Source organism: Marmota monax, unplaced genomic scaffold (genome assembly GCF_021218885.2).
Source record: "Marmota monax isolate L192 unplaced genomic scaffold, Marmota_monax_Labrador192_F-V1.1 WCK01_AAM20220418_F8-fsc00061, whole genome shotgun sequence".
NCBI lineage: Eukaryota > Metazoa > Chordata > Mammalia > Rodentia > Sciuridae > Marmota > Marmota monax.
The window spans coordinates 17,371,126-17,395,227 of NW_026695230.1; the positions used below are offsets into that span (position 1 = coordinate 17,371,126).

Genomic DNA, 24,102 nt, shown 5'->3' on the forward strand with positions numbered 1-24,102 from the left:
TGCAGTGAGTCTATATGCCTTCTATAATCAGAAAAAAAAACAGTAAATGTTATAAAAATATCTCTGCATACGCTACACTGAACCAAAAAAGACTGTTATTTTTCACAATTGGTGGGCAAAAAGTGGTTTATGTTAGAGTTGAATTTGCCAGTTATCATAATGTGCAAATGGATTTTGAATTCTCCAGCTTTTCACATTGTGTAGTGAGTATGGCCCACATTGCCAGCTCAGGCATATGAGCTCCAGCACGGCCCATCTGCTGCTCAAGCTTGGCTTGGCTGACACAGATTTATTTCATTTCATTCCTTAATTTGGCAATGTTTTCTCTTTTCTCATTATCATAGCTAGGATTCAGAATCAGTGTTACTCATTTTGCTTACCAGTTTGTTGTTTTCTTCCATTTTGTGAAGACGAAGAAGCCAACAATGGACTTCTGTCTTCTGAAAATGCAGTGCTTGTCCTTTGGGATCTTGGGCATGTATTGCTAAAGTGCCCTCTGTTTCTGATGCTTGCAAGCCATTTCAATTGTTTTGATAAGTAGAAAATTTCATGGTGTATTTTTCAAAGAGCTTAGTGTTCTTCTCCTCCCACCCTCACCTCAGAAGATTTGGAAATGATTCCAAATAGAAATTATAAACATTAGCCTTAAGCTAAGCTCTCTCCATCTGGTATTTGATGCCTTTTAAAACTACAGGCTCATGTTATTTGTTCAGTCTTCATCAATACTGCAAAAGCACATGGAGTGAGACTGAACTCTGTCCCAAGCACCCTACACTAAGAAAGGATTTTCCTCTGAATTGGTTTGTATTTCAGAGAGCCCTGGGATAGTCAGCCAGATTGCTAGGAATTTGTTCAGTTGAAACTTTAGAACTATTAGAATCATCTTAGAGATTTCTTGAATGTGTTTGTTAGGATATGATGGCCATTGCTTGAGAATCCCCTCTGAGCCTAATACTTTTTTTGAAGAGACAGTCTTTGTAAGATTTTGTGCTGCTTTTCTCTCTAGGTTATCCAGAAGAAACTTATCCAATTTATGACCTTTCAGACTGTATCAAACGTAGACAAGAAACAATCCTGGTGGATTACCCTGATCCAAAAGAGCCCTCTGCTGAAGAAATAGCTGAAAGAATGGAAGTGATGGAAGAGGAAGAATCAGACCACTTGGGTTGGGAAGGTCTGCCCACTGACCCAAGAGCCCAGGAGGATAATTCTGTTATCTTGTGTGACCCAAAGCCAGAAACATGCTCCTGCTGTTTTCATGAAGAAGATCCTGCTGTCTTGGCAGAGAATGCTGGATTCAGTGCAGATAGCTACAGTGAGCAAGAGGAAGCCTCCAAAGAGGACTCTCCTGAAGACTTTAGAGATGAAGGGTTGGGCGTCAATGCTGATAAAACATTTACAAGTGGCGTGTTGAGGAAGCGTAACCCCCAGGGTTTAGAGTGAAAGCAGCCAGTTTGGTGAAGTATCCATTACTTTAGTCCCAAGGTGACCTTTCTCTTCTCTCTGATTTCATCCTTGGCCTCATGCCCTGTACTTTCTTTTCTGTGTTCAGATGTCATAGCTATCAGGCCACTACCATGGATATCATGTATCCTTCCTGGTGCTTACACACCTGTCACCTTGTAAAACATAGTCATTAGTATAAACACAGGATAGCTTCACTCTTCCTCTTCCTGTTTTTCCCCCATCAGGGAAGTTGATCCATGGAATAATTCTTTGGTCTACCATAGTTACATATGAGACTATCAAAAGGTCTGACTCTTCCTGCTAGGAGCAACAGGTTTACCTGTGAATGAACTCGGTTACAGATGATAGGACTTAAAGTGGTAAAAGTGAAGATTTCGGACTTCAGGATGCCTTATTCTTTGGGTCTTGAGCAGGATAGTGGTCCTCTGGGGAGAAGTGATCATTTTCTTTGTGTGGTCCATGGTCCTAGAGCAGAGCAAGACTCTGCTGGCTGAGCTGAAACTTCTTCATTCAGTGAAGGTCTTTCTCAAAACACTGATGCCCAGACATTCTCTTTTCTCAGACATCCTCTTTTCTCCGGAATAGTGGAAGACTTACCACTGACCTGTGAATGAGCCTGCAGGCCTATTTGGGTATTGTTTTGCTCTGACATGGCCTGGTTTTCTAGCTTCCTTTCTATTCTGCTATTCTATCCCCTTTTCTGCTTAAAAGACCAGGGAAACCCAGAGGCATCTTTGTACCTCTGGTCTTCAGCAGCCAGAGGAAGCTTTAGAGACTTTAGTCCCTGCCCTACAGGGGCTGTTTGGGCTCTGGGAAGGCCTGCCCAAGTGTAGTGATCCTGCTGGGAAGAGCTCAGAATGTCAGGGACCCAGTAATAAGAGAACCTGTGCACTCTTGTATAGTCCTTGCCTCAAAGCTGTTTCTTAACATTGTGCCCATTGGGAAATTGTTCTCAAAACGGCATGAATCAAGACAGAAATGAGGACTGAGCTTGTACACAAAGTGCCAACATAGCAGGGAAGTTGCACAGTTATCCATCACAGAGAACCAATATAGCCATGCCTTGGGGAAGAAACCATGTGTTCTCTATTTGAATGTTTGGGTCTTTTGAGAGAGCTGGGGAATGTAGGAAGTAAATTAGGACTGGGAGGATTTTGACCAGGCTGGAAACGTGTTTTAAGCTACCATTCAGCTCGTGAGACAAGGTGGCACCTATGAATTCTGACAAAAAGGATGAGTGAATTCAGTTTATATGTAAGACCTGAGAGTTTAAGAGGACATGTTCCTGAGGACATTTTATCACATTATAAAATGAGAAAGATGGAAAACTTAAGAAATTGTATGAAGGTAGATATAGATTTTAGAGTTCCTTTGTGCCTGGCACGAATATGATGCCCAGCATATAGTTAAAATCACACGTGTAAGCTTAGACTACTGTCAGAAGGTATGTCAGTTACTACAAGGCATTACTTGTTAATTGAACTGTACATAAAAGTCAATGAAGATGAGTTCTTAGAAAGAAGACCACAATGCATCTATCTCTGTGTAGAACATTTGTTTTACATTATAAAGAATGCTATTTAAAATGTACAGAAGACAACCTAGAATGTCATGTAATACTAAAGGTAAAAATAATGTAGGGTCCTCTTCACCATTTGGTAAATTGTTTTCTGTGTGATTTTCCTTCATTCACCATGAGGGGCTGATTTATAAGTAAAGCCCTGGGTCTCTGGTTTAAATTTCTTTTTTGCCTTAGGATGTGATTCCCTTACTAGAAATAAGTACTTTTGTTTTCCTTTCAATTATTCATCCAGTCATTCATTTAGAATGAATTCATTTAAAACTTAAAACAACTAACTGCTCAGTGCTAGGTACTAGGAACAGACGACTCAGTTCCTACTTTTAAAACAAAACAAACAAACAAAATAAACCCCACCTCAATTTAACATAGGAGCCTGACAGATAAAATGAACTATGAACTGTAAGACGAATCAAGATTGTGAATTCTGAAGGCAGAGGAAAATGGGTCATGATCTTTCCCTGTATACTTTAGCTATAGAACTTTGGGTCAGCTCCTTGGGCAGTCTGAGCCTTGGCATTTTCATCTATAAAGTAAGCATAATAAAAGTCCAGGTCTCACAAGGTTTTAAGTATTAAATGAAATCATCAGTGCATTTAAAATGGCATTGCTTCTAATTCATGCATGATAACCACTCATTGAGTAATAGCTGTTTTATTATACAGTGTTTTATGCTGTGATTTGGTATGGACCCAAAACTACAGGAACATTAAGGAAAGAGAAATAATATTGCCAAAACTGCTTCCAAGAAATTTTTCAGAGGTGGACCTTGGGGTATGCCAAGAATTTCTCCAAGTGGGCAAGGAAATAGTATTAGCAAAAGCAGTGAAGTAGAAAGTATATGGATGTTCAGGTATCTTGATGAGGCTGGTGTGTAAAGTGTTGCATAACCAATCTTGTAAGTGATACCCTATGGGAAAAAATGGCTTATGGAAATAGTTCCTGCCAAAAGCATTAAACCCTCATCATGGCTCCTGCTACCTAGATCTTAGTTGGTTTATCTATCAGGAATATATTTGTTTCTGTATCCAAAATTTTAACGTAACTTTTAGTTATTTAGGATTTAGACAGTGTTTTTTGGATTTTCTGAATTATTTTATCCTTTAGGAATGACAATTCTGTGTGTGTGTATGTATGTGTGTGTATGTGTGTGTGTGTGTGTGTATATATATATATATATATATATATAAATAAACAAACTTAGGGTGACCAAAATTATGAGACTGATGTTTGTTGATGTGTCTTCATTTCTCAGAACGAAGGGACTAAAATTTGATCACTCCCCTGGCACTAGGTTTGTAGTGACCTTTAGGTATTGTGGCAGAGTACATAAAGCATCAATTAGGGGGCAGATAATTGGCCTAATCAACAATACATTATCTGGGATCATGCTTGGTAAAGCAGGTAGGTAATCCAGCCAGGAGATCCCTTCTCCTAGTCACACCAGCAACACAAGGAAAGCGTCTTATTTGCTTCAGAAGTTGGGTCCAGAGAAGTATGCTGAAGAGGTATATTTGGCCTCTAGAAATAATGGCTTTAAGAACCACATTCTTGCTGGGTATCGTGGCACATACCTGTAATCCCAGAAGCTTGGAAGGCTGAGACAGGATTGTGAGTTCAAAGCAACTCAGTGAGACCCTGTCTCTAAATAAGATACAAAAAATAAGGCTGGGGATGTGTTTCAGAGGTTGAGTGCCTCAGAGTTCAATCTCTGGTATCACCGCCCCCCCGGCCAAAAAAAAAAACCCCTCATTCTCTGCACTGTGGGCTTGAATGATCAAATAAACTTATGGTTCAAACTGAGATTATTTGTGAAAAAGAAGCTTTAATAATAATTATGTCAAAGAGACTAAAATTTGACCAGTGCTACCCTGGACATAGGTCTGATCAGTGAAGATGTTTCTTCAATTTGATGCCTAAACAAACAAAAACTTTCCTTTTGAAGAATTTCCTATATATGCTATTTTCTACAGAGGCCACAGTGGGTAGGCCATGATTCAGGCAGGAAATGCCCTTAGTCACATCAGAATTCTCATTGTGGGGGGAAAAAACCCACTCATTACCACACTCTTAAATTACTTATTTAGACTATTCGTATTCCAAAGGAAATTTTAGGATGTCAGCTATTCAGCAATATTGAGAAAAACATGAATGACACATATGCCATCACCTCGGTTATGTACTTACCTCTCTCCATTTTCTTGGACAAAGAAAATAGAAAAAAATGTTAATTAGATAATTTAACTTTTCAGAGCACCAGTTTCCTCATTTATGAATTGGGAATAATACCCACCTTTCAGGGCTCTTAGGATTAGATATTGTTTAGTGTCCCTCCCAGCATGAAGCACAGGATAAGTGCTTAGTGACAACATCAACAGAAGTCATCACTCTGTCCTCAAGTCCTATTCTGCTGAGTCATCACACTAGACACTCTACAGCTAGCTACCTTGACTGCTAGGAATGGCTGACAGTCATGCTGTAGTCTCTAGGCGAGTTTAGTTGTGATTTCCTTTAGGATCAGATCATTAGCTTTTCATGTCTGCTTCCAGGCTCAACTCTAGCCTCTATTCTCTTTACTTCAAATCTGCCACAGCTGCAGAAACAATTTTCATGCATGTGCAAATCCTGTTAAAATGAATAAGGCTGAGGAGTCAAGTGCCTGGGTCTTCATGTTATATCTGTTGGGCCTTTCCCACATTTTTTAAGCCCTAAAATCCTGTTCCCCAGGGCCAGGCTCACAAGGGATACTTGGGAACCCCCAGTCGGTTCCTTCAGATGTCACCACTGACCCTGAAAAGGACTGCTGTAATTTAAATACCTTCTAACCTATCTTGAGCCCTTTAGCGACCTCTTGAGTGTGGCTCTGATGATCCTTGAACTTAAAAGGCATAGCCAGAGGGAAGGCTGTGTTGATCCACATCAGTGCTTCTAAACAAGCTATGATCCCTTTGTTATTACCACCCATCTAACCACTTGAGACTCCTAGAAACAACTGGTGTAGAAAAATATTTAAGGAAAGAGACATGTTTTTCTCCTTTTATTAAAAAAAAAAAAAAGAGCACATTTGTGTTGAAACAATTCAAGTTTAATTTGCTGATATATGTACTCAGACAAACACTACATTCTACAACATACATAATGTCAATATGGGAAAATACCAAGTTTGTCATTGCACATACCAATAAATAAATACATTTGCTTCAGAATACCAAAAAAGTTTATTCAAAAAGTCACTTAATAAAAGCACAGTTTTGCAAGTTTGTCTAAAACTCCAGATAATTTTGAACAAAAATAAAATGTCTGACCACTCCAAAATAGGAAAAGACAATCTTGTGCAAGTAGACATACACATTCTAGGCATTATGAAAACTGGCTAAATATGTGTTCCCAGCAAGAGGAATGTTACCCATCCTGACCAAGTCCCCTCTATCTTCAAATGTAGGATTGAAGAGGCCAGAGTTGGGCTTCCCCTTCTAAGCCATTCTGAGTTGCTCTCTAAGAACTCTGGACCTTAGCCTCACCTCCAGCTCTACCTGGACCTTGATGGGGGGTGGGGGACAGGAGAACAAAGGAGAGGGGTGCATTGTCTTTCTTAAGAAAGAAGGCACAATGATGAGCTAGAAAAGGTAGTGTGATGAAATTAAATTTCATTCACCCTGAATCCTACAGCAAGCTTTGATAATCCAGCATCTTCAATTAAGAAAACAGACCTAGAGAGTTCATGCAGTTTGCTCAAAATCATATAGCTACTAAGTTCAGTACTACTTTCTGTAAGACCAACATATCTTTCCATTTCATTGGAAACTTAAAACCAATTCGTCAATATTTCTTTTCTGTCCCTCCCTTGTATATCTTAAGATGACAGAAAATTGCAAACTGGAGATACACAAGGCAGGCTGCCAAAACTCGAACTTAAGAAACCATTCCTTGGCCTATTACTGGGAGCTGTGACAAGCTTACAAGCCAGGGCCCAGGGAAATGTAACTGGCCCCAGTCACAGTGCTAGGTATCATAGGAAAGCAAACTCAGCTCCCTGGAAGAATGTGCTCTGATGGCCACCTGGCATCTTGAGGTCACAGGGATGTTCCAGCTGGGGCATGGAGTTATAGAGAAGGGAAGGTCAAGGTTACTGTGGTAAGGGAAAACCAGGGCATCCATCCAAGAGATGGAATTTGTGCTTGCATAACAGAGCCATAGACAGGCTATCCCAGCACCTTCACTCAATGCAGACCCCATCTGCACAAAGCATGAATATTTTCCTCTAAAATCACCCCTATTGCTTGTTAAATTTAGAATTACCTCTACATAAGTGGTAAGTGTGTTTTAGTAGCAAATGTCTTGCTATTTCCAGTATGAAGAAAAACTGCTTCTACAGTCTTGTTAGGAGGTGGGCTTCAAGAGTTCTCTTCTAGCCTGCCCACATCACACCCCTTGACTCCCAACACCTGTCCTCATGGATCTGGACCTTACATGCTTCCCCTGAACTAGTGTGATTTTTAAGGCACCGTCACTAGAATATATTCAGACTCATCTGAAAAGTATGTACGCAACAGACCAATCTCTTCTGATAATGCCAGGTGGGAACTGAATGACTTAACAGCTTTCTTAGATGGTCTCCTCCTGCTCAGAAACTTGGGATAAAAGCTGGTAATTTCCCAGGAACACTTTCTTTCAAAGAGCATGAAATGAAGAGACAGAAGCCACAGGGATTGTTAACTGCATCCTTATTCTTTTCCTACTCATCCTTAGAAATATGATAAGAAACCTCAGTTCACTGCAGATTGCTGCCCTTTTCCCCAGATACAAGAGACATGCTGACGTGTGCGTGCACGCGTGCACACACACACACGCACACACACACCACAGATGGACACAGAGCACCTTGGAGCCAGAAGGAGGGGTAGGGGAGCTAGACTTGGAGAGTAGAGGAACCATTTGGGAGCAGAAGTATAGAGTTCTGGGGTACAGAGCCAGGAGTAGGTATAGAGGAGCTGCCTAAGGTCCCAGCTGCCCTACATCTTTAGGAACTGCTTATCCTATCACTGGTTCACTGTCCAATCAAGGACCATCTGGGCAGAAGGGCAGGAACTCTTACCGTGAGAGAGGCTAAACCCAGGTGGTCTCCAGGGCCTTGGCAGCTTTGTGAGTCCATGGGCCCCTGGCCACAGGGCCAGTGGTCAAGGAAAGGCAGCAACACCAGGAATGGGGTCTTAAGAGCTGACCTTGTGAGGCTGGTCTTAATTAAGTGACTCAACTGCTCTTGCTTGTCACCAGTGCCCAGAAGATTTTGTGCTAAGGCTCCCCTTTACTCCCAGGCTAGAAAGCTCAGCCTACATCTCCTGACCCTACCAAAATAGCCAGCTACCCCACTGACATGTGTGCTGAAGCAGAGAGCAGAGGCCCACAGTATTTCCATTGTGCTTCTGATTATTTCACTCTGCCGCTGACTCCAGATTCAGCCTATTCTACCTTAAAGTCATAGGCCTAAAGAAACAGCTTGGTCAGACTTTAGAGATCATCTGGTTTCCAACAAGTCAAGTATCAAGAGGTCTCCAGAGTCAGGGAAGGAAAAGCCAAATGAGAACTACAGAAGGGAGGATGGCACCACAATCTTTCATCAGGAAGTGAACCAGCACCAGAACAGAAAGTCCTGATGCTCTCTAAAAACCAGACCATGTTAACAAAGGCTAGGTTACAGGAGGGGCCTCTTGAGAGATGTATGGTTTAGGTGTGGGCAGCTCCTGTTAAAAGCAGGTGTGCCTTGTTTTAAGCATTCACATAGAAAAATGTTGATTACAAAAATGAGAGCATACTAATTCCACTTAAGTCAAAACAACTTCACCTATAGAGCCTCACTAATATGTTTAAAGTATGACTTGTATTTATTTAAAATTTCTACTTAGCCCTTCCAAGCATTTCTACTCTAAAGCAAGGTCCAACTGCTGTTTGCTTCCCACAGATTTCTGATCACTATCTGGGTAAGAAGACTCTGCCAAGGTAAACAGCCTGAACAAGAGTTTAGAGTCCCTAAGCCTGTAGGGTGGATGGTGCCATCCAAGAAATAGTGGCAGTGGAGGGAACGTTTAGGCCAAGTCCTGTAACGCTTAGGCTGCCTGTCACATCTAGACAGAGAATTGTGTCGCAGCTTGCTAAGGTCTGCTCACAACTGTGCAGTCCTCATGGAGGGGCCGGACAAAGGCCAATCCTGATCAGACTGACATGCAAAAAAGCCAGACAATTTCCAACAGGGAAATACCCAATTCTCTACTGAAATGGCTTCCGTCATATATACCAACCAGGATGTGTCTAAATCTCTTGAATCAGGAAGGGAAAAGGGCATGCAGAATGGGCTCCATAAGGCCAGAGAGCCATAGATACTAGTTTCTTGGGGGAAAGTGGAAACAAATGAAAGAACTTGAGATTATGAACTCAGTCATTAAACCAGCTAACTAACCCAGGGAAAGTCCCATTTTTCAACATGATTCACTGAAAGCAACAAGTTGATCTCTAAGTGTCCTGCCACCTCTGATCTCTTGATTTAAAAATAGTCTCTCCTTTCCTCACCCTGTCCCATTCCCTTCCAAAAAGAACCACGCATAGCCTTCAACAACCATAATTTGGCTGATAGCAGTGAGAGCTGAAACACAGTCAAGAGCACCCACAGCTGGGTCTTTCCAGAGAGAGGTAAGATTCTTCCTGGAGCATGCCTTGGCTTGGGAATGGTACTTTTCCAGCAAGGGCTGGTGACCTGGTTCCCATCTGCATTTCCCAGGGGTTGCACTGGGGCTGCTCAGCAGAGAGCTCCTGGGCCAGTTGGCAGGGCCCCCAGGACAGCCCTGTCCAGGGAGCCTATCCATGTACTTCTTGTAGTACCCATCTATTAAGATATTTGGCCTTAAGAGGTGGGTTCCCTTTGCCTCTGCAAGCACAGAACAAACCTGGAGAAAAATTAGCTAGAACTCTAAACCACCAGCTGATTCCCACAGCCAGATAGGGAACCCCTTGCCATAGTGGCTGTCCTGCCACTCATCTATCCCCACTGCTCCCTTAACTTCCCTCAGGCCTGGCTGGGGCCTTCTGAAGTTGGAAGGCTTTCTGCAGTTGAAGGGACCAGGCTTGGCTGCCAAGCCCTCTGCTACATAAGTTAATGTGCCCTACTCATACATGCAAATACGCACGTGTGCGTGCACACACACACATACACATACACACTCTCTGCCCCTGTTGGGGCACCTGTTGTCATCTGACTCCTAGATGAGTAGACAGCTGGGCCACCGCAGCCTTGCTTGTGCTTCCTCCCTCTCTATGCCTCTTGCAGCCTTCCCAGCTGAGGAGGTTGCCCAGCTCGGCCAACAATTACAGCAGGATACTAACCCAAGAATGGGGTGTGTGGTGACCTTGGGGGCACAGAAAGAATGACTCTCATCCCTTCACACCTACCCACTACTCCCTTGCCCTAGCAGCAGAGGCAGAGGAGCCAGTTCCTCAGGGAGCCCACTGAGGGCCAAAGCTTCATCTGGCAGAAGGCCTATAAACAGGGCAGGCAGGGCTGTCTCCACAGGCAGGCAGGCAGGCAAGCTCCACTCCAGGCTGGGCAACCCCAAAGGAAGCCTCTACTCACAGGCCAGCTTGCTGTCAAAGCTGGACAGAGCAATGGCAAAGGCCTGCAGTGCACACAGCGGATAGTTGTAATCCATGGTGAATACATCCTCTGCTACCCGGCCAAACTGCATGACGATGTAGTCCGCTGGGGCCAGGCACAAGCATGGACACAGAAAAACAAAACAGCAGGGATGGTGGGGATAGCACAGACACCCAAGCCACAGAGGAAGAAAAAGTGAGAAGCAGAGATGCCAAGGAAATCCCAAAGGAGGTAAAACAAAGGATCATTGGGAGAGGCAGCAGATGACAAAGGAAAGAGAAAGATGCATACAAACACCAGGAGACAGAGAGGAGAAAAAGTCCATTTAAAGGGTATTCCCATGCCTGAGATTCTGCCAAGTACACAGAATCTAGGGCCAGGGCTCCAAAGAAGATTCTTCTATAGCCTCCCAGTCATTATAGTTGGAATATTCTTCACATCTCATCTAAGCCATATAGCCCATATCCTAAACTCTGGCCGATATGGACTGGTTAGGTGAGCTGAACCCAAAACTAAGGGCCCCAGATATCACACAAACAGTACGAGGAGGGGCAGAGACACTCACGGTCATTGCCATGGATGATCTGGAAGTTCTTCACAGAGGCTTGTGTGACACGTCCATGGAAGTTGAGTACGTAGGACTGTGTGTCATCATTCCAGACAGGTGTCTTGTTTTGCAGTTCAATGATACTCTCCGTGTTCTTATTTTGCCAGCGTGCTAGTAGTGTCTCATGTTCCTGGGAGGGCAGCCTCGCCTGAGTCAGGCCCAAGCCTCGGCATCATGACCCCACCCCCACCCCAAGGAGGGATTTTTCACAGAAATGGGACTTCTTAGATTCCCCTAGACCTCCAGGGCTTCTCAAATTATATCCCCCACACATATACACACCTGTTAAGAGTTCTGCCCTTAGAAGCTCATGCAGAGGCTGGGATGATAGGGTAGAGGTAGGGTGGGGTAAAGACTCACATTGCGAGGGCGGATGGAGACTCTCTCGTGAACCATGTTCATGCCTGGGACAATTACGCTCATCTTCCGAGGCCCCTTGAAGCCTAGGACATTTGTCTCCTAGGAAATAAAAAGAACTCAGCACTGACCACCTGAAGAAGGTCATTACCTCCTGGAGAAACTGGGAGAAGGAAATAAATATTAGTTTGTACTATCTCTATTTAAAAGTCTACTAAGCACCTCTAAATGTAACATGTCCAGAGCCGAATTCCTGGATCTCTACTCTGCCACAACTTGCTTCTCGAACTAACTTGCTTTAGTTAACAGCAACTCAGTTACTCCCTTTGCTCCAGCAAACTGCCTAGAGTCATACTTGACTTCTCTTTTTCTCACACCTCACTTCTAACCACCAACAAGTTTGTCAACTCTACCTTCAGATTACACCCAGAATTCCTTACTGTTCACCACCACCATCTCTCACCAAAATCTAATAGCCATTAACTGTTGTTTCTGTCCTTGGCCCGCGGTTTCCTCCATTGTCTGTTCGCAACACAGAAAGGCAGCAGCCTGTTAAGTCAGGTTTTCCTCTGCTCAAACTCCTCCAGCGGCTGTCCACTGAAGCTCTTACTCTACCTGCAAGGCCTTGCATGATGTGACCCCCATTCCTCACTCTCTTTGCATTTACTCTGCCCTCCTTCCCATTCCTTCTTCAGGCCAGACATTCACGACTTTTGCCCTGGCTGTCATGCAGGCACATTCACAACTGGCTTTCACTTCTTCTTTACTCAAGTTACCTTGATCAGATACTCTCTACCATCTTTCCTAAAATTGTACACACACACCTTGACATTTCATAGCCCCCTTCCCTACCTTTTTTCCTTCTTAGCATTGATCAGGAACATATTTATGTCTCTTACATGTCTGTTTTAGAACTTCTATCTCCCACTAGGGGTTTAAGTCCCATAAGGGTATAGACACCCCATAAGGGTATAGACATATATGTCTGTTCACTACTATATTCTCTACTCAACAGGACCTAGAATACAGACAAAAGATTCAGTACTTGAAAAACTAAGGCTGCCTCTCCAAAACTGACCAGTAGGTGGCACCATAGGATCATCCAAACTAGCTGTGGATTCCCAGTAGCCTCCAAGAAGTGCCCATGCTCAGGGTAGGTGGATAGGACAACAACCATCCCTCATTTTTAGAAACAAAGAAATTGAGCTTCAGAAGGGTAGAGAAGTCCTCTGTATTTGCATTCCAGTTTGGCTTGTGCTGTTAACAAATGACTCAAACTCTAGCTGCAGTTTCCTAAATATACAGAAAATAGGATCTACCTCTTAGGTAGATGATTGTGCAAAGGGCCCTGCGACTCATGCAGAACCTTGCATCTAGAAAGGTGATCTGAGAGCAAGTACATACAGAACCCAGGCCTCCTACCTCCTATCTCCTGTTCAGGAGACTTCCAGGCTGCATAAAGCCAGGAATGGTTCACAGTGGTCCCTAGGAAGATAGTCTGCTGTCACCTGATCACTGAAGATGCGAGGGGAGGGACAGGGCCCCTGTCCCAGGCAGGGATCATTCTGCAGGGGGAATCCCCTATCCACACAGCCTTGGCTACCACCAAGATGGATGGGATGGCCCCCAGATCAGGCAGCAAGTCGTGGGTTGAACTTGGAGACCAGAGATCCAGGAATCCAGGACTCACATAGCACACAGCTGCCAGCTCCTGACGCAAGGTTCCACTTTCCAAAGTAGAGGATGATGCCTTCTGAGGGTTGACTCCATTATCATAAACTGTGAACTTGGTACCCATCAGGTTGGACCTGAAGGAAAGGCACAATCAGTATAGGGTTATGTACTCACTGCTCTGGGGCAGGGAACAGCTCATAGTCTGTCCCATGAGGAGCCTGCAAAACACTGAGCTGGGCCATGAGCAGACCTCAGGGGGCACACTGCTCACTGAATTCACACCTTTGAAAGTGCTTCCTAAGCAGAACACCTGGACTTGGTCTGAGTTTACTCAAAAGGGAATCTGATTTCAATTAAGGAAATTTAGGGAGGTAAATCAGAATTCCACAGATTTCCATGGGAGAACAGCATTGCCCTCATGGGAAGTGGGCAAGCATAATGGTATCCAGGAAAATTAGAGATCTTTTACCCTTTGGAGACTGAATAAAACGATTGCCTTGTTCCATCCAGCCCCATCTCCAGCTTTAGCTACTTACCTCTAATCTTCATTTATGCCTCCCAAATTGGTAGTCTACTTTGGCAAACCCTAATCCCCCATGAGGCACTGCTAAAAGCCTCCCTGCCCCTCTGTCTCCCTAAGATGGCCGAGATGCTCTTCCCTCAAGAGATTACTCTCAAGCCCTGTCCCTTGGCACTAACCATGGGGCCCAACAACTTTTCCATGCTGCCCTACATCATCAGTAACATCCTGGGTGTGATCCATCTCCCATGATGGGCCAGAACCCACATGCCTGGGAACTGCTTAATTCAAGTCTGGCCCTAGGCTGGGCATAGACTGGGACTGTGGTTGGGTCTGATGGACAGAGGATCCTGCCAAAGGATCCAACTCTGCCTTAAATCTTCAAGGTCAAGAAATGCCCTCTAAGGAGAGCCTCTTCTGCCCCTCCCTCCCATTCCCGCCTTCATCCTGGGGGAGTGCTGGTACCGCAGTTTTCCGATGTAACTGTCCCCTCCTCGAGACAAGTCTGTTGGGTCCACAGAGATGAGGTAATTGGAAGTTTTGCTTTTCTTTCTCTTTCTTCCTGCCAGGAGGAACACCTGAGGGAATGGAGCAAGGTCATGTTCAGACCCAGCTTGTGGTCCACACACAATCATAAGTACCATTCACAAACCCACATTCACACAAATACTGCCTTTGCTTCAACTCCCAAGTGCACATGTGTGCACACACACACACACACTGGAAAACACACAGCTCTGTACTAAGCAGGCATGGAGGCTTTGGTTTCTCTGGAGTACTGAGGGGTCAGTATTGAGCTGAGGGTTCCAGTCATTCTAGCTCCCAGGCCCTCAAGCCTGCCTTGCTGAAAACACCTGCCCAGAGCAACCTCACCTTCTTTCCATCCTCACGGTCCAGGTGCAAGAAGTAGGTGGGGTACATGCCCCGGTCCATCCCCTTTTTATCCCGTGTGATGCGGCATTTGATGGTGATTCCCTGGGGTGCTGGCCTCAGGGCAAACTCCTCAAGATCCTGGACCTCAACATCCACTGGTGGCTCTGGGGCTGTTGGGCTGGGGGCTGAGGCTGTGTCCTATGAGCAAGGAGAGAAGGCACCTAAGCCCCACCAGCCAAAGCTGGAAGTGTGAGCTCCAAATCTGCATCCTGTTGTGGTAGTAGTGGGAGACAGGGCAGGATCCCTGGGATATGGGCCTGGCCATCCTGCCCTAGGGTCAGAGGCTATCTCCTTATCCCTGCCCTCTCTTCAACAGTTCCTAGGGCTAAAGATGGGAATATAAAGGCAGGTCCTCAGACACCCCAGGTCCATAGCTTGGTTGAAGATATTAGGAGGCAGTGTAGAAGGGCAGAAGGGCCCAGTTAGAGAAGCACCTGATAGGCACCAGGTCCTGCCCATGGCCCCAGAAGAGCTATCATGGTATCTCCATCATGTCCTCACACACTTGGTCCACCTCTTCTGGACAGGCAGTCCTCTGAACATTGCCATCCAACTTCTTTCTGAGAAGCTCCTCACTCACCCTGATGGACTTCCTGCTAGTGGCAGAGCTGGGGCGGGTGTTGCTGTTTAGCTGGGAGGAGCTAGAGCTGTTCTCATCCTCATCTTCCTCTTCCTCATCAAAGCTCATGCTGCTGGAGATGCCTGAGGTGAGCAGAAGAACAGGGAGGGATGAGTGAGGAGGATCTACCTTCCAAAGTAGATGTCGTCACATGTGGACATATTCAAACACTGACATCTGTACCCAGACACACACACAGCCATATGTACACACACATAGTGACATGTACTCCCACACACACAGATACACATGAGGAACATTCTCTCAGATGCACACATGAGCTGGGGCTGGTTACAATCCTCAGGATACATCCCCACCACCCAGTTTCAGCTCAGTCCCTGCGTTAGCTCCCCTCTCCTCTCTAGCAATAGCGTTACCCCCACCTCTTGTGCATCACAGCCCATCTGCGCTGCGCCTTCACAGGGAACCTCTATTCTGACCTTGAGCCTGTTAGAGGCCTTGCCTGGCTTGGGCCATAGACTCTGCCAGGGAAAAGGCCTCAGCTTCTCCCTCAGCATGGTGTGCAGGGCCACATACTTCTCACCTTTCCCAGCCTGCTCTGAGCCTCTATCTCAGCTTTCTCCGCATTCCCCTCCCCTGCCTGGAATGCCACCCATCTCTCAAATTGTCTCAACAGCCCTTTCTCCAAGAAGCTATCCTTGAGTAGATTTCTCACAATGTGGGTGGCACTGCCAGGCTTCTTCTGTCTGCCACATTGCACCAGGGCTCATGGTGGGGAAACTGGGCAGCAGGTTTTATGCCTTGCCTCTTAGCATCCTGGCCCTGCTCCCTCTAGCTCAACAGACAAAGGGGCAACTCCTTTCAAAATTTTTTTCTAGGAAGCAAAAGGGAAAGAAAATCTGCCCCCAAAACCTGGGCTTCCTGGGAGCATGAGATAGGGCTGGAATGTGGGTTGGTTATCCCAGTTCATAGTTTCCCTTAACTTGGCCTTATCAAGGCCCCTGTCCCATACTTGTCATTTGTCCCCAGGTATGTCCCCTCCCCCATGGTCAGGGAGGAGCTGGACTTGACCCAGGAAGGCCATGCTCCCAGAGAAGGGTGCACCTGAGAAACTGGGACTGAGCTTTGGTTCCAATTGGGCCCCCACGGGGCTCACCCTTCCTCTGCATCGTGGCACGCAGGTCCTGCTGGCTGGACAGGGTGCCCCCACCAGCTGCTGTCTCCCCTGCATCCTGCGCGTGGTCTGATTGGCCCACAGTCAGGATCTGCACTGGGCCTTGGGCCTCAGATTTGTCTTCTGCCAGTGCTGCTGGCCCGCCGGTGCCTGTAGGCCAGACACTCCTGAGTCACGTCCAGGAGGGAGAAGAGGGCCTGGATTCTCAGACGTCCATGAAGGGAGTGAGGGATGAGTGAGAGGAGACCCTCTGCAAAACTTTACTCACAAAACTGATTTTTAAAAAAACTAACAACTGCTGTCAGCCTGTTAATGATTGGTAAGCTGTGAAGGAATATGGGCTTTAATTCTTCTGCTCTTCCCCACATTAATTACCAAGAGTTGATCTGAAATACCCCACATGCTTAAGACAGACAGCAGCCATCTACAAAACCAATTGCACAGTAGAAAAAACAACGTGGAGAACAAGGATTGATCCAGACCACAGTTCATAGTTGAGGCCAACAATCACTCACAGACATGGCCAGCTACAAGTTATCAGTGCTTATATTCTCTGACTCTGTTTCTGTCTGTGTCTGTCTGTCTGTCTCTCTCACACACACTCAGGGTAACTCACATACATCATTAAAAACATAGGAGGGCCCTTGAGAAAAGACTGGTTTTCATACACTGCCTTTTTAGGCAGAGGATCTCCCATCCCACGTCAATCTTGCTGCACGACAGCTTCAGACACAGAAGCAAGGCCTAGCTTACACTGGTGGCAGCTGCCCTGCCTAGCTGAGCTATGCTCAAAGTGATGCAGCCAGCTCCAGAAGCCCAGGGACCCTGACATACCACTGTCCAACTATGATGCAGTGGCCTGTAAATCACTGCCCATCACCCAGGGTTGAGGAAATGGGGTGTCTAGCCAGGAGCCAGAACTTGGGGCAGGAGCTGCCATCACTGTTCATGACCTCTGGGGATCTTTGTTGTACAGAGAAGAGCAGAGGGAACAGACTGCTCTTTGGCTCAGAGGGTGGAACTGGGGCTAGAGCAGGGAGTAGAGTGCAAGAGCAAATAGCAAATGCTGCACAAGCATGGGGCAGGCTGCAAGAGATATAGTGAGCCCCCACTGAAGGGAATGTCCTGGCTCAAGCGTCAGGATGGAGGGAGCTTGGGTCAAGGCATGGCAGAAGGAAGGGGTGATCCTGGGCAACAGCTGAACTGAACTTCAGTTCCTGGCAGTATGGAGAGTCTGCCCATACTCACAGGCCAGCCCACATACCCCGTGAACTGGACAAGGTCTGTTGGCCATTCTATATCACTGAGACTGCTCACCCCAGACCTTGCCTCCAAGTTAGGAAGGGAAGCTACCCTTGACCTCATGGCGGTGGAGGGGCAGGCAGGCCTATTGGGGAGGACTGTGGAGCAGGCAAGCTAACCTTTGTGCTTTCCCTTCTTCTCCTTCCTAGAGACCCCACTCTGGCCCCCAGATGCAGCAGCTGCCTTGGTTTTCTTGGTTGAGGCTGGTGCTGTTGGGTGGGCAGCTCCCAGCTGCACACTGGCAAGTGAGTCGGCCTCTTGAACTGCTCAGGAGAGAACCCAAAACAGAGAAAAAGAATCGGATATTAGGTGAGGCTAGAGTTTCCACTGGAATATACTTCCTACCCCTACTCCCACCTGGGCCCCTGTGCCACTTTTTGTGCCCAGAGTCAGACCCACTCATTTCTACCATACAAAAATGCTGGGCAGGGCATGCTGGTGCCACCATCAGCCCAGTGTGATGATGTTAATGGCAGGCCAAAGCCATGATTAGTCAGCAAAGTTCTGGTCCAACACACTATTCTGAGCCTGAACAGGGGTAGAATGTGTCCATGAAAATATGCACCAGGGAAAATGGCAGAAGAGAATGCAAAGGCTGCATCTTCTGGCAGGAACCACAGCCAGGTCAAGTACTCTAAGGATCCTGCACAAGCCCTCAGGTGTCAGGCCCGTGGGAACATGGAATATGGAGCACCTGTGGGATACAAAGAACTCCACACACCTGGGAGGAAGTCTCAGAAAGGTAACAGCTGGTGGCCTCCATGTTCTCCACATGGCAAAACTCCAATATGCTCGAAATCCACAAATAGTTTCTGATTGAACTTAAGATAAAAACCAACAGTGTCCTGCACATCTGGCTCCTCCATATCCCTTTCCCTTGGTCTAACCACACATTCAACCACCTGGAGCCAGGAGTTCCAGCCACAGCAGGCTTTCTCATGCACATGCTGTACTCCCCTGTGTCACAGGGCCCTTGCTCTGGCTGTCCCCACTACCTGTACTGCCTCTGCTGCCTGATTAACTCCCACTCATCCTGCAGATCTCAGTTCAGAGAAGTTGTCCACAGCTCCCTAGTCAGAGCAGCTGCCCTGTCATCCCCTCATTGAGCCAATCTCTTTCCACAGAGCACAGCTGTCACCTATTTAACACTCTCCTCACCTGGATCATAAGAGCAGGGCTACACCCACCTGTGCTGCCTAGAAACCACTGTCTCTAATCCAGAGCCTGACACCAAGTAGGTCCTCAATAAATATTTAAGAAATGAATGAATGTGTAGAATGAACAAATACAGCCAATATAAGGTCAAACACCTTACTGGGATAAACCATGTCAAACTCCCTTGGGATGATCCTGTAGTTAACACTCAGAGCCAGCAGAGGGCAGAGCAAGAGGCAGCTGATGCCATTGGAGGGGTGGGGTAGTCTCAGAAACCAGCGCCCAGGGCAGCCAGCCAGCTGATAGCAGCCTACCAGAGCTTTGTCTACCACTCAGAGCTGGAGAAAGATTCAGCCCCCAGTCAAGCACAGGGGAATACACTTCACAGATATCAAATGTCCCTATAGGGAAGGCCCTTGAAGGCCTGGCCTGGTCTGGAGTCTTAGCAGGGAACAGCAATCAGCTGGTTTTGGACATGCTGGAACACTCTACAGTTCCTTCAATTTTCAAAGCCCTAAGACAGATTTTTTCCTTATTGGATAGTGGAGAATACAGACCTGGAGACCACAAGTGACTTGCCCACAGTCACAAGTGAGCAGGTAATGGAGTGGTAGGACCAGAAACTCTGTTCTAGCCATGCATGACCCCAGAGGTGCTCCCCTGCTCTTACTGCAGTCTCCTGCCAGCCTGGCACCACCTCACCCAGTCAGGATTTAAAAGACACTGCCAAAGGCCTCTATATCAGGGACTCCTCAAAATGTAGCCTCTGGCACAAAGTTTCAGGGCCCCAAATCATGGGTGCAGGCTCCCATCTCACATGCAATCCTGATGGCTCAGATGCTTGGCAAGGCTGGAGCTGTGATGCCTACATGGCAGCAGGTGAGGCTCCATAGAACCCAGGACAGTGGCTGCCTTCTCTGTAGGGCACCATCTTGGAACGGCACTCAGAGGGGAAGTGGAGAAGAGGCTGTCAGGAAGGGCCAGTTCCATGAGGAGCAGCTGGGGCTGCCTGAGAGCTGGGCTGAGGTCCCTGAAGGGGATCCTGAAGGGCCTCTCACATGGAGTACAGATATTTTAAGTGTGGCCAGGATGCTGTACACAGGGAAATTACCAGGAAGGAGTATCTTAACAGGGAGGCAACATAACATGGTGGAAAGACCTTTTAGTATCAAAGTCTAATCTGTGACCAGCAGCACACTGTGAATATGTTGTGGAGCCCCATCCAAGCCCAGGCCTTGTCAAACGTGGGGTTAGTGAGTCACTGAGGATGAAATGATAATGCAGGTAAAGCACCTAGCCCCATGCTTAGCCCTAGCAAATGTCCAAAGACAACTTCTATGATTAAAAATGAAGTGGTTTTCTTCTAATTCATATGGTTGCTGCCCTCTAAAGCACAGACTAGGGGAGTGTGGTGAGCTAAGGGCTGTTATAGTAACACAGAGAACCTGAGAAACTCTGAGGCAGGAGGACAAAGCCAGCAGTTAGATGGAGGTTAGTCCTGAGATAAGGAAACTACCAGCAGCTACATGTGGCTGGAGGCTCCAGGTCAGAAAGAAGCCACAGAGGGAGGGAGCATTATGGTTGCTAAGGTTCTTCCTACCTGCAAGTCAGATGCCTGCAATCTTCTCACAGGTACTACTGCATTTGGAATAGCCACCTGCATGACCAGCACCATACCAGCAGGGGGCAGTGACAACTCAGTCTTCCTCTATCTCAGAGACCAACCCACTATCTGGCCTGGCATATTCAACCTAACCCAAGCAGAAGTGAGGGTCCCAGATGCAGGGATATAAGGGAGCCATCCCTCTGCAGGATAAGTGGTAGAGAATTCCCCCAAAGTGGGCTCTGCTGAGAACAGAGAGTGTAAGGAGGGGAGCAGAAGACTACTGGTCACTACAGATCTGAAGAAGTCCTGAGCCAGGGACAGTGACCTACAGGCCAGAAGTCAGATAGACTGAAGGTATAGAGAGCTCAAGATGGGAAGGAAACAGGTATTTGTGCCCTGATACCCTAGCTGGTGTGGTGCTCAATGCTGAGAGAGATTCCTCTCAGGAGAGAATGGAGGAGAGAAGCAGGCTCTGTTCTACTTTTAAGAGCTGCCTCCTGATCTCAAATATTCCACATCAGAAACCTGGAAATTTGAACTTCCAGATTCGTTTTTAGCCTTCTGGCCCCAGCATCTGACAAGGCCAAAGGCTTGGTGTCTCTAACCCACCCCACTCAGCTGTCCACCTAGGCTGGGTGACATACTCAGCTTGGACAAACCCAATAGGATAAACCCCTCACCTACCCAGGTCAGCAGAAAGCCCCTGAGGGACTCTCTAAAGCCATGCTGGGGTGTGGAGCCTCAATGCAGGAGTCTCCCAGGCTGGCTGTCCCTGGGGCAGGAAGCAGAGTGTACCTTGGTAACTGGTGCTGCCAGCACTGCTGAGGTAGGACTCCACCAGGGGGGCTTGTTCCTCTGACTGCCGGGCCCGCCGGCTCCGGGGTCGTCCATCTGCATTGGCCTGCACCATCAGGGGCTCCTGGCGCTTCTTCTTCTGCTTCTGTTCCAGCAGGGCCCGCTATAGAGGCACGCGGAAGACACAGAGGTGAGTTGTCCCCCCACCCACCCCTGCCTCCACCAGGAGGGCTCCCACAGCGGGGTAAGAGAGAGTGCCCTGCTGACTGGGTTGGGTGTCAAGGCCTTATGTCCTCAGCGTCCCCAAACTTGGAGTCCAGGAAAGGGTGGCTCAACTCAGGCCTGGCTATCTTGGAAGACCACAGCACAGCAACTCAGCCCTCCAAATGCAATTGTCCAGGCTGCCTCCCTGGCAGAAGCCTCACCTAGGCTGGGTGACATACTCAGCTTGGACAAACCCAACAGGATAAACCCCTCACCTACCCAGGTCAGCAGAAAGCCCCTGAGGGGCTCTCTAAAGCCATGCTGGGATGTGGAGCCTCAGTGCAGGAGTCTCCCAGGCTCCCTTCTTCCCCATCTGATAGGAACATCCAGGGACCATGGAAAGAGAGCCCTCCCTCTCTGCCTGAGGATACCCAATCCAGACTCTGCCCTTGCACCCAGTCCCAGCCTCACTCACCTGCCGGTCAAGCTTCTGCTGCCTCAGGTTGCTGCCCTCATCATCTAAGACACTGCAGAATGAGAGAGGGGTATTCAGAGCCTATCCACCAGGTGCCAGGATATGAGTAGAGTCTACCCCACAGCATATGAGTCTTTTAAATCCCTCTAGTCATGGTTCTGTCATTCCATGAGCCAATTGGTGGAGGGAGGAAGCATGGAAGCTGCCATCTAAGAACCACTTTGAAGGGTGTGAGTCATATTTCTGACACTTCAGGAGCTTATCTCTTGATAGGACTAACTGCTCCAAGGACTTCCCAGCCAGCCTGGACCCAATCAGAATAGAATGAGCCTCTCCTCTCAGATCCCAAAACAGGGCAGGCTTGACTAAGACCTAGGAAACCCACGTAGAAGCATCAGCCACAATCTAGGCCTGAACTGGCCTTCAAACCAGGGGCCTGCTCCCTCCAGCTTCCTATGGTGATTTCACCAGTTCCTGTTCCTCCTTTCTATCCTTTATGGAGAAGGCTGGGTCCTCTGGGATAGATTCCCTTCTCCCATCCCAAACTCCTGGCTCTCAGGTAGGCAGACACCACCCACCTTCCCACTCTCCTTTAGAGGGTAGAGTGTCCTCCTCATTTAGGAGAGGGAAGCTAAGAAATCCACTATTCTCTCAGAGCAGGTCTAGGGCTGGGTGGGGATGTCTGCAGGATGGCCTCAGTAGGTCAATGTCTGCCCAGCAATCAGACACCAGCTCTTCCCTGGTCACAGACGTGGCATAAACAGCACAGGGAGCTGACCAGTCTTAGGATAGGAAGCCTCATCTTACCCAGCCTGGCATTCCTTCCCAGGAAGGCAGAACATGAGTAGGAAGCTGGCAACTCAAACCACTTAGCTTTCTGGCTAGCCCAAGACACCCTAGGCCCAAATTCTATAAAAGCCAAAGTCAGGACAGCTGCATGGAGTGGAAATGAATCCTAAGAACCTGCACTCTGGGAAGTCCCAGGCAGCCCTGGTGCAGTTATGCGGGAGCCTTCCCCAAACCAGACCTCTGTGTGGGTCCCTGCTCAGGCAGGCCCCAATGCATTAGGTTCCTGTGGTCTACAAGGAATGTGTGAGTACATCTTGTGTATGTATGCAAACATGCATGCAGACACCTGTGTAAAGGTGAGTATGGTGTGTGGAAGGGAAAGAGAGGCCTATCACCTCAAAGATAAGGTAAAGCCATTTCTACTCCCTGACTGCTAGCCCTTTCTAGCTGGAACAAACATTGACCTATATGATCTTTGAACTACTCATATCTCTGAGGGAGCCAGCCAGAGGACGGAAGGAAGTCCACATATCACAGTTCACCCACAACAACCTTTGAGAGCTATGCATCCTTTTAGCTGGCATCTGTCCTACCTATGTGACATCTGGGAAGGCCTTTCCTATGCTACTATGCACATCAGAAGAGCCACAACTGTCATGTAGGGCTGTGTGCACAACATCTTTGTTCACCAAACCCTCAGCTGCCAGAGCACAGAAGACACTGCTCAAAAGACATGTTTCTAGGTATTAGTCTCCCAAAAAACAGCCCTAAGAGGGGACAGTTGCATCTAGGGCTCTCTGAGGGCATCTCTAGCACCTGGGCCAGGTCTGAGAGGCCACAGCTATCCACCATCTCTGTACCTCAAAGTCAAAGGCCTGACTGAGTTACCCAAGGGCAAAGTACCTGCTCACAGACTGATTTCCAAACCTCATTGAGCACCATGGCATGAGCAGTGCACAGTCACTCCCCTAATTCCAGACTACGGATTTAAAATGCAGTCTGGGCTCTGTTCGTTGCACCTGGCTGACAGGAGCAATGGTCTGAAAATCAGCTGGGCTTTGCTTGCTGAGCTTTGGGCCAGAGCCTGGGACATCCTGTAACTCCTCACAGTCATGTGCTAGTGGTCTGGCCACAGAAGTCTCTGTATGACCTCAGTAAGACAGTGCAAGGTTTCCTTGGTGCCAGAGGGACAGGGCATTTCATAGCTGACTGGGATGTCATACACACTTTCAGAGGGCAGTGC

The 24,102-nt window shown here is 47.3% G+C and overlaps 2 protein-coding genes across 8 annotated transcripts in view; one reads left to right on the forward strand and one right to left on the reverse strand.

The window, feature by feature from the left end:
- Nucleotides 1–4,849, forward strand: part of Ric3 (RIC3 acetylcholine receptor chaperone) — a 37,357-nt gene extending 32,508 nt beyond the window's left edge. For all 5 annotated transcript variants that reach the window (XM_046438070.2, XM_046438071.2, XM_046438072.2 and 2 more), the window contains one exon: nt 1,007–4,849. In XM_046438070.2, coding sequence (XP_046294026.1) covers nt 1,007–1,443 — 437 coding nt within the window. In that variant the 3' untranslated portion in view covers nt 1,444–4,849. The remainder of the gene's footprint in view (nt 1–1,006) is intronic.
- A 1,391-nt stretch (nt 4,850–6,240) lies between these two features.
- Tub (TUB bipartite transcription factor) overlaps nt 6,241–24,102 on the reverse strand; it is a 79,392-nt gene continuing 61,530 nt past the window's right edge. For 2 of the 3 annotated variants that reach the window (XM_058576886.1, XM_046438067.2), the window contains exons 2-12: nt 22,071–22,122; nt 21,392–21,554; nt 17,955–18,098; nt 16,516–16,683; nt 15,360–15,481; nt 14,720–14,917; nt 14,312–14,424; nt 13,343–13,460; nt 11,656–11,754; nt 11,254–11,425; nt 6,241–10,793 (exon numbers count right to left, since the gene is read on the reverse strand). In XM_058576886.1, coding sequence (XP_058432869.1) covers nt 10,660–10,793; nt 11,254–11,425; nt 11,656–11,754; nt 13,343–13,460; nt 14,312–14,424; nt 14,720–14,917; nt 15,360–15,481; nt 16,516–16,683; nt 17,955–18,098; nt 21,392–21,554; nt 22,071–22,122 — 1,483 coding nt within the window. In that variant the 3' untranslated portion in view covers nt 6,241–10,659. The remainder of the gene's footprint in view (nt 10,794–11,253; nt 11,426–11,655; nt 11,755–13,342; nt 13,461–14,311; nt 14,425–14,719; nt 14,918–15,359; nt 15,482–16,515; nt 16,684–17,954; nt 18,099–21,391; nt 21,555–22,070; nt 22,123–24,102) is intronic. The other variant, XM_058576887.1, reaches the window with a different exon arrangement.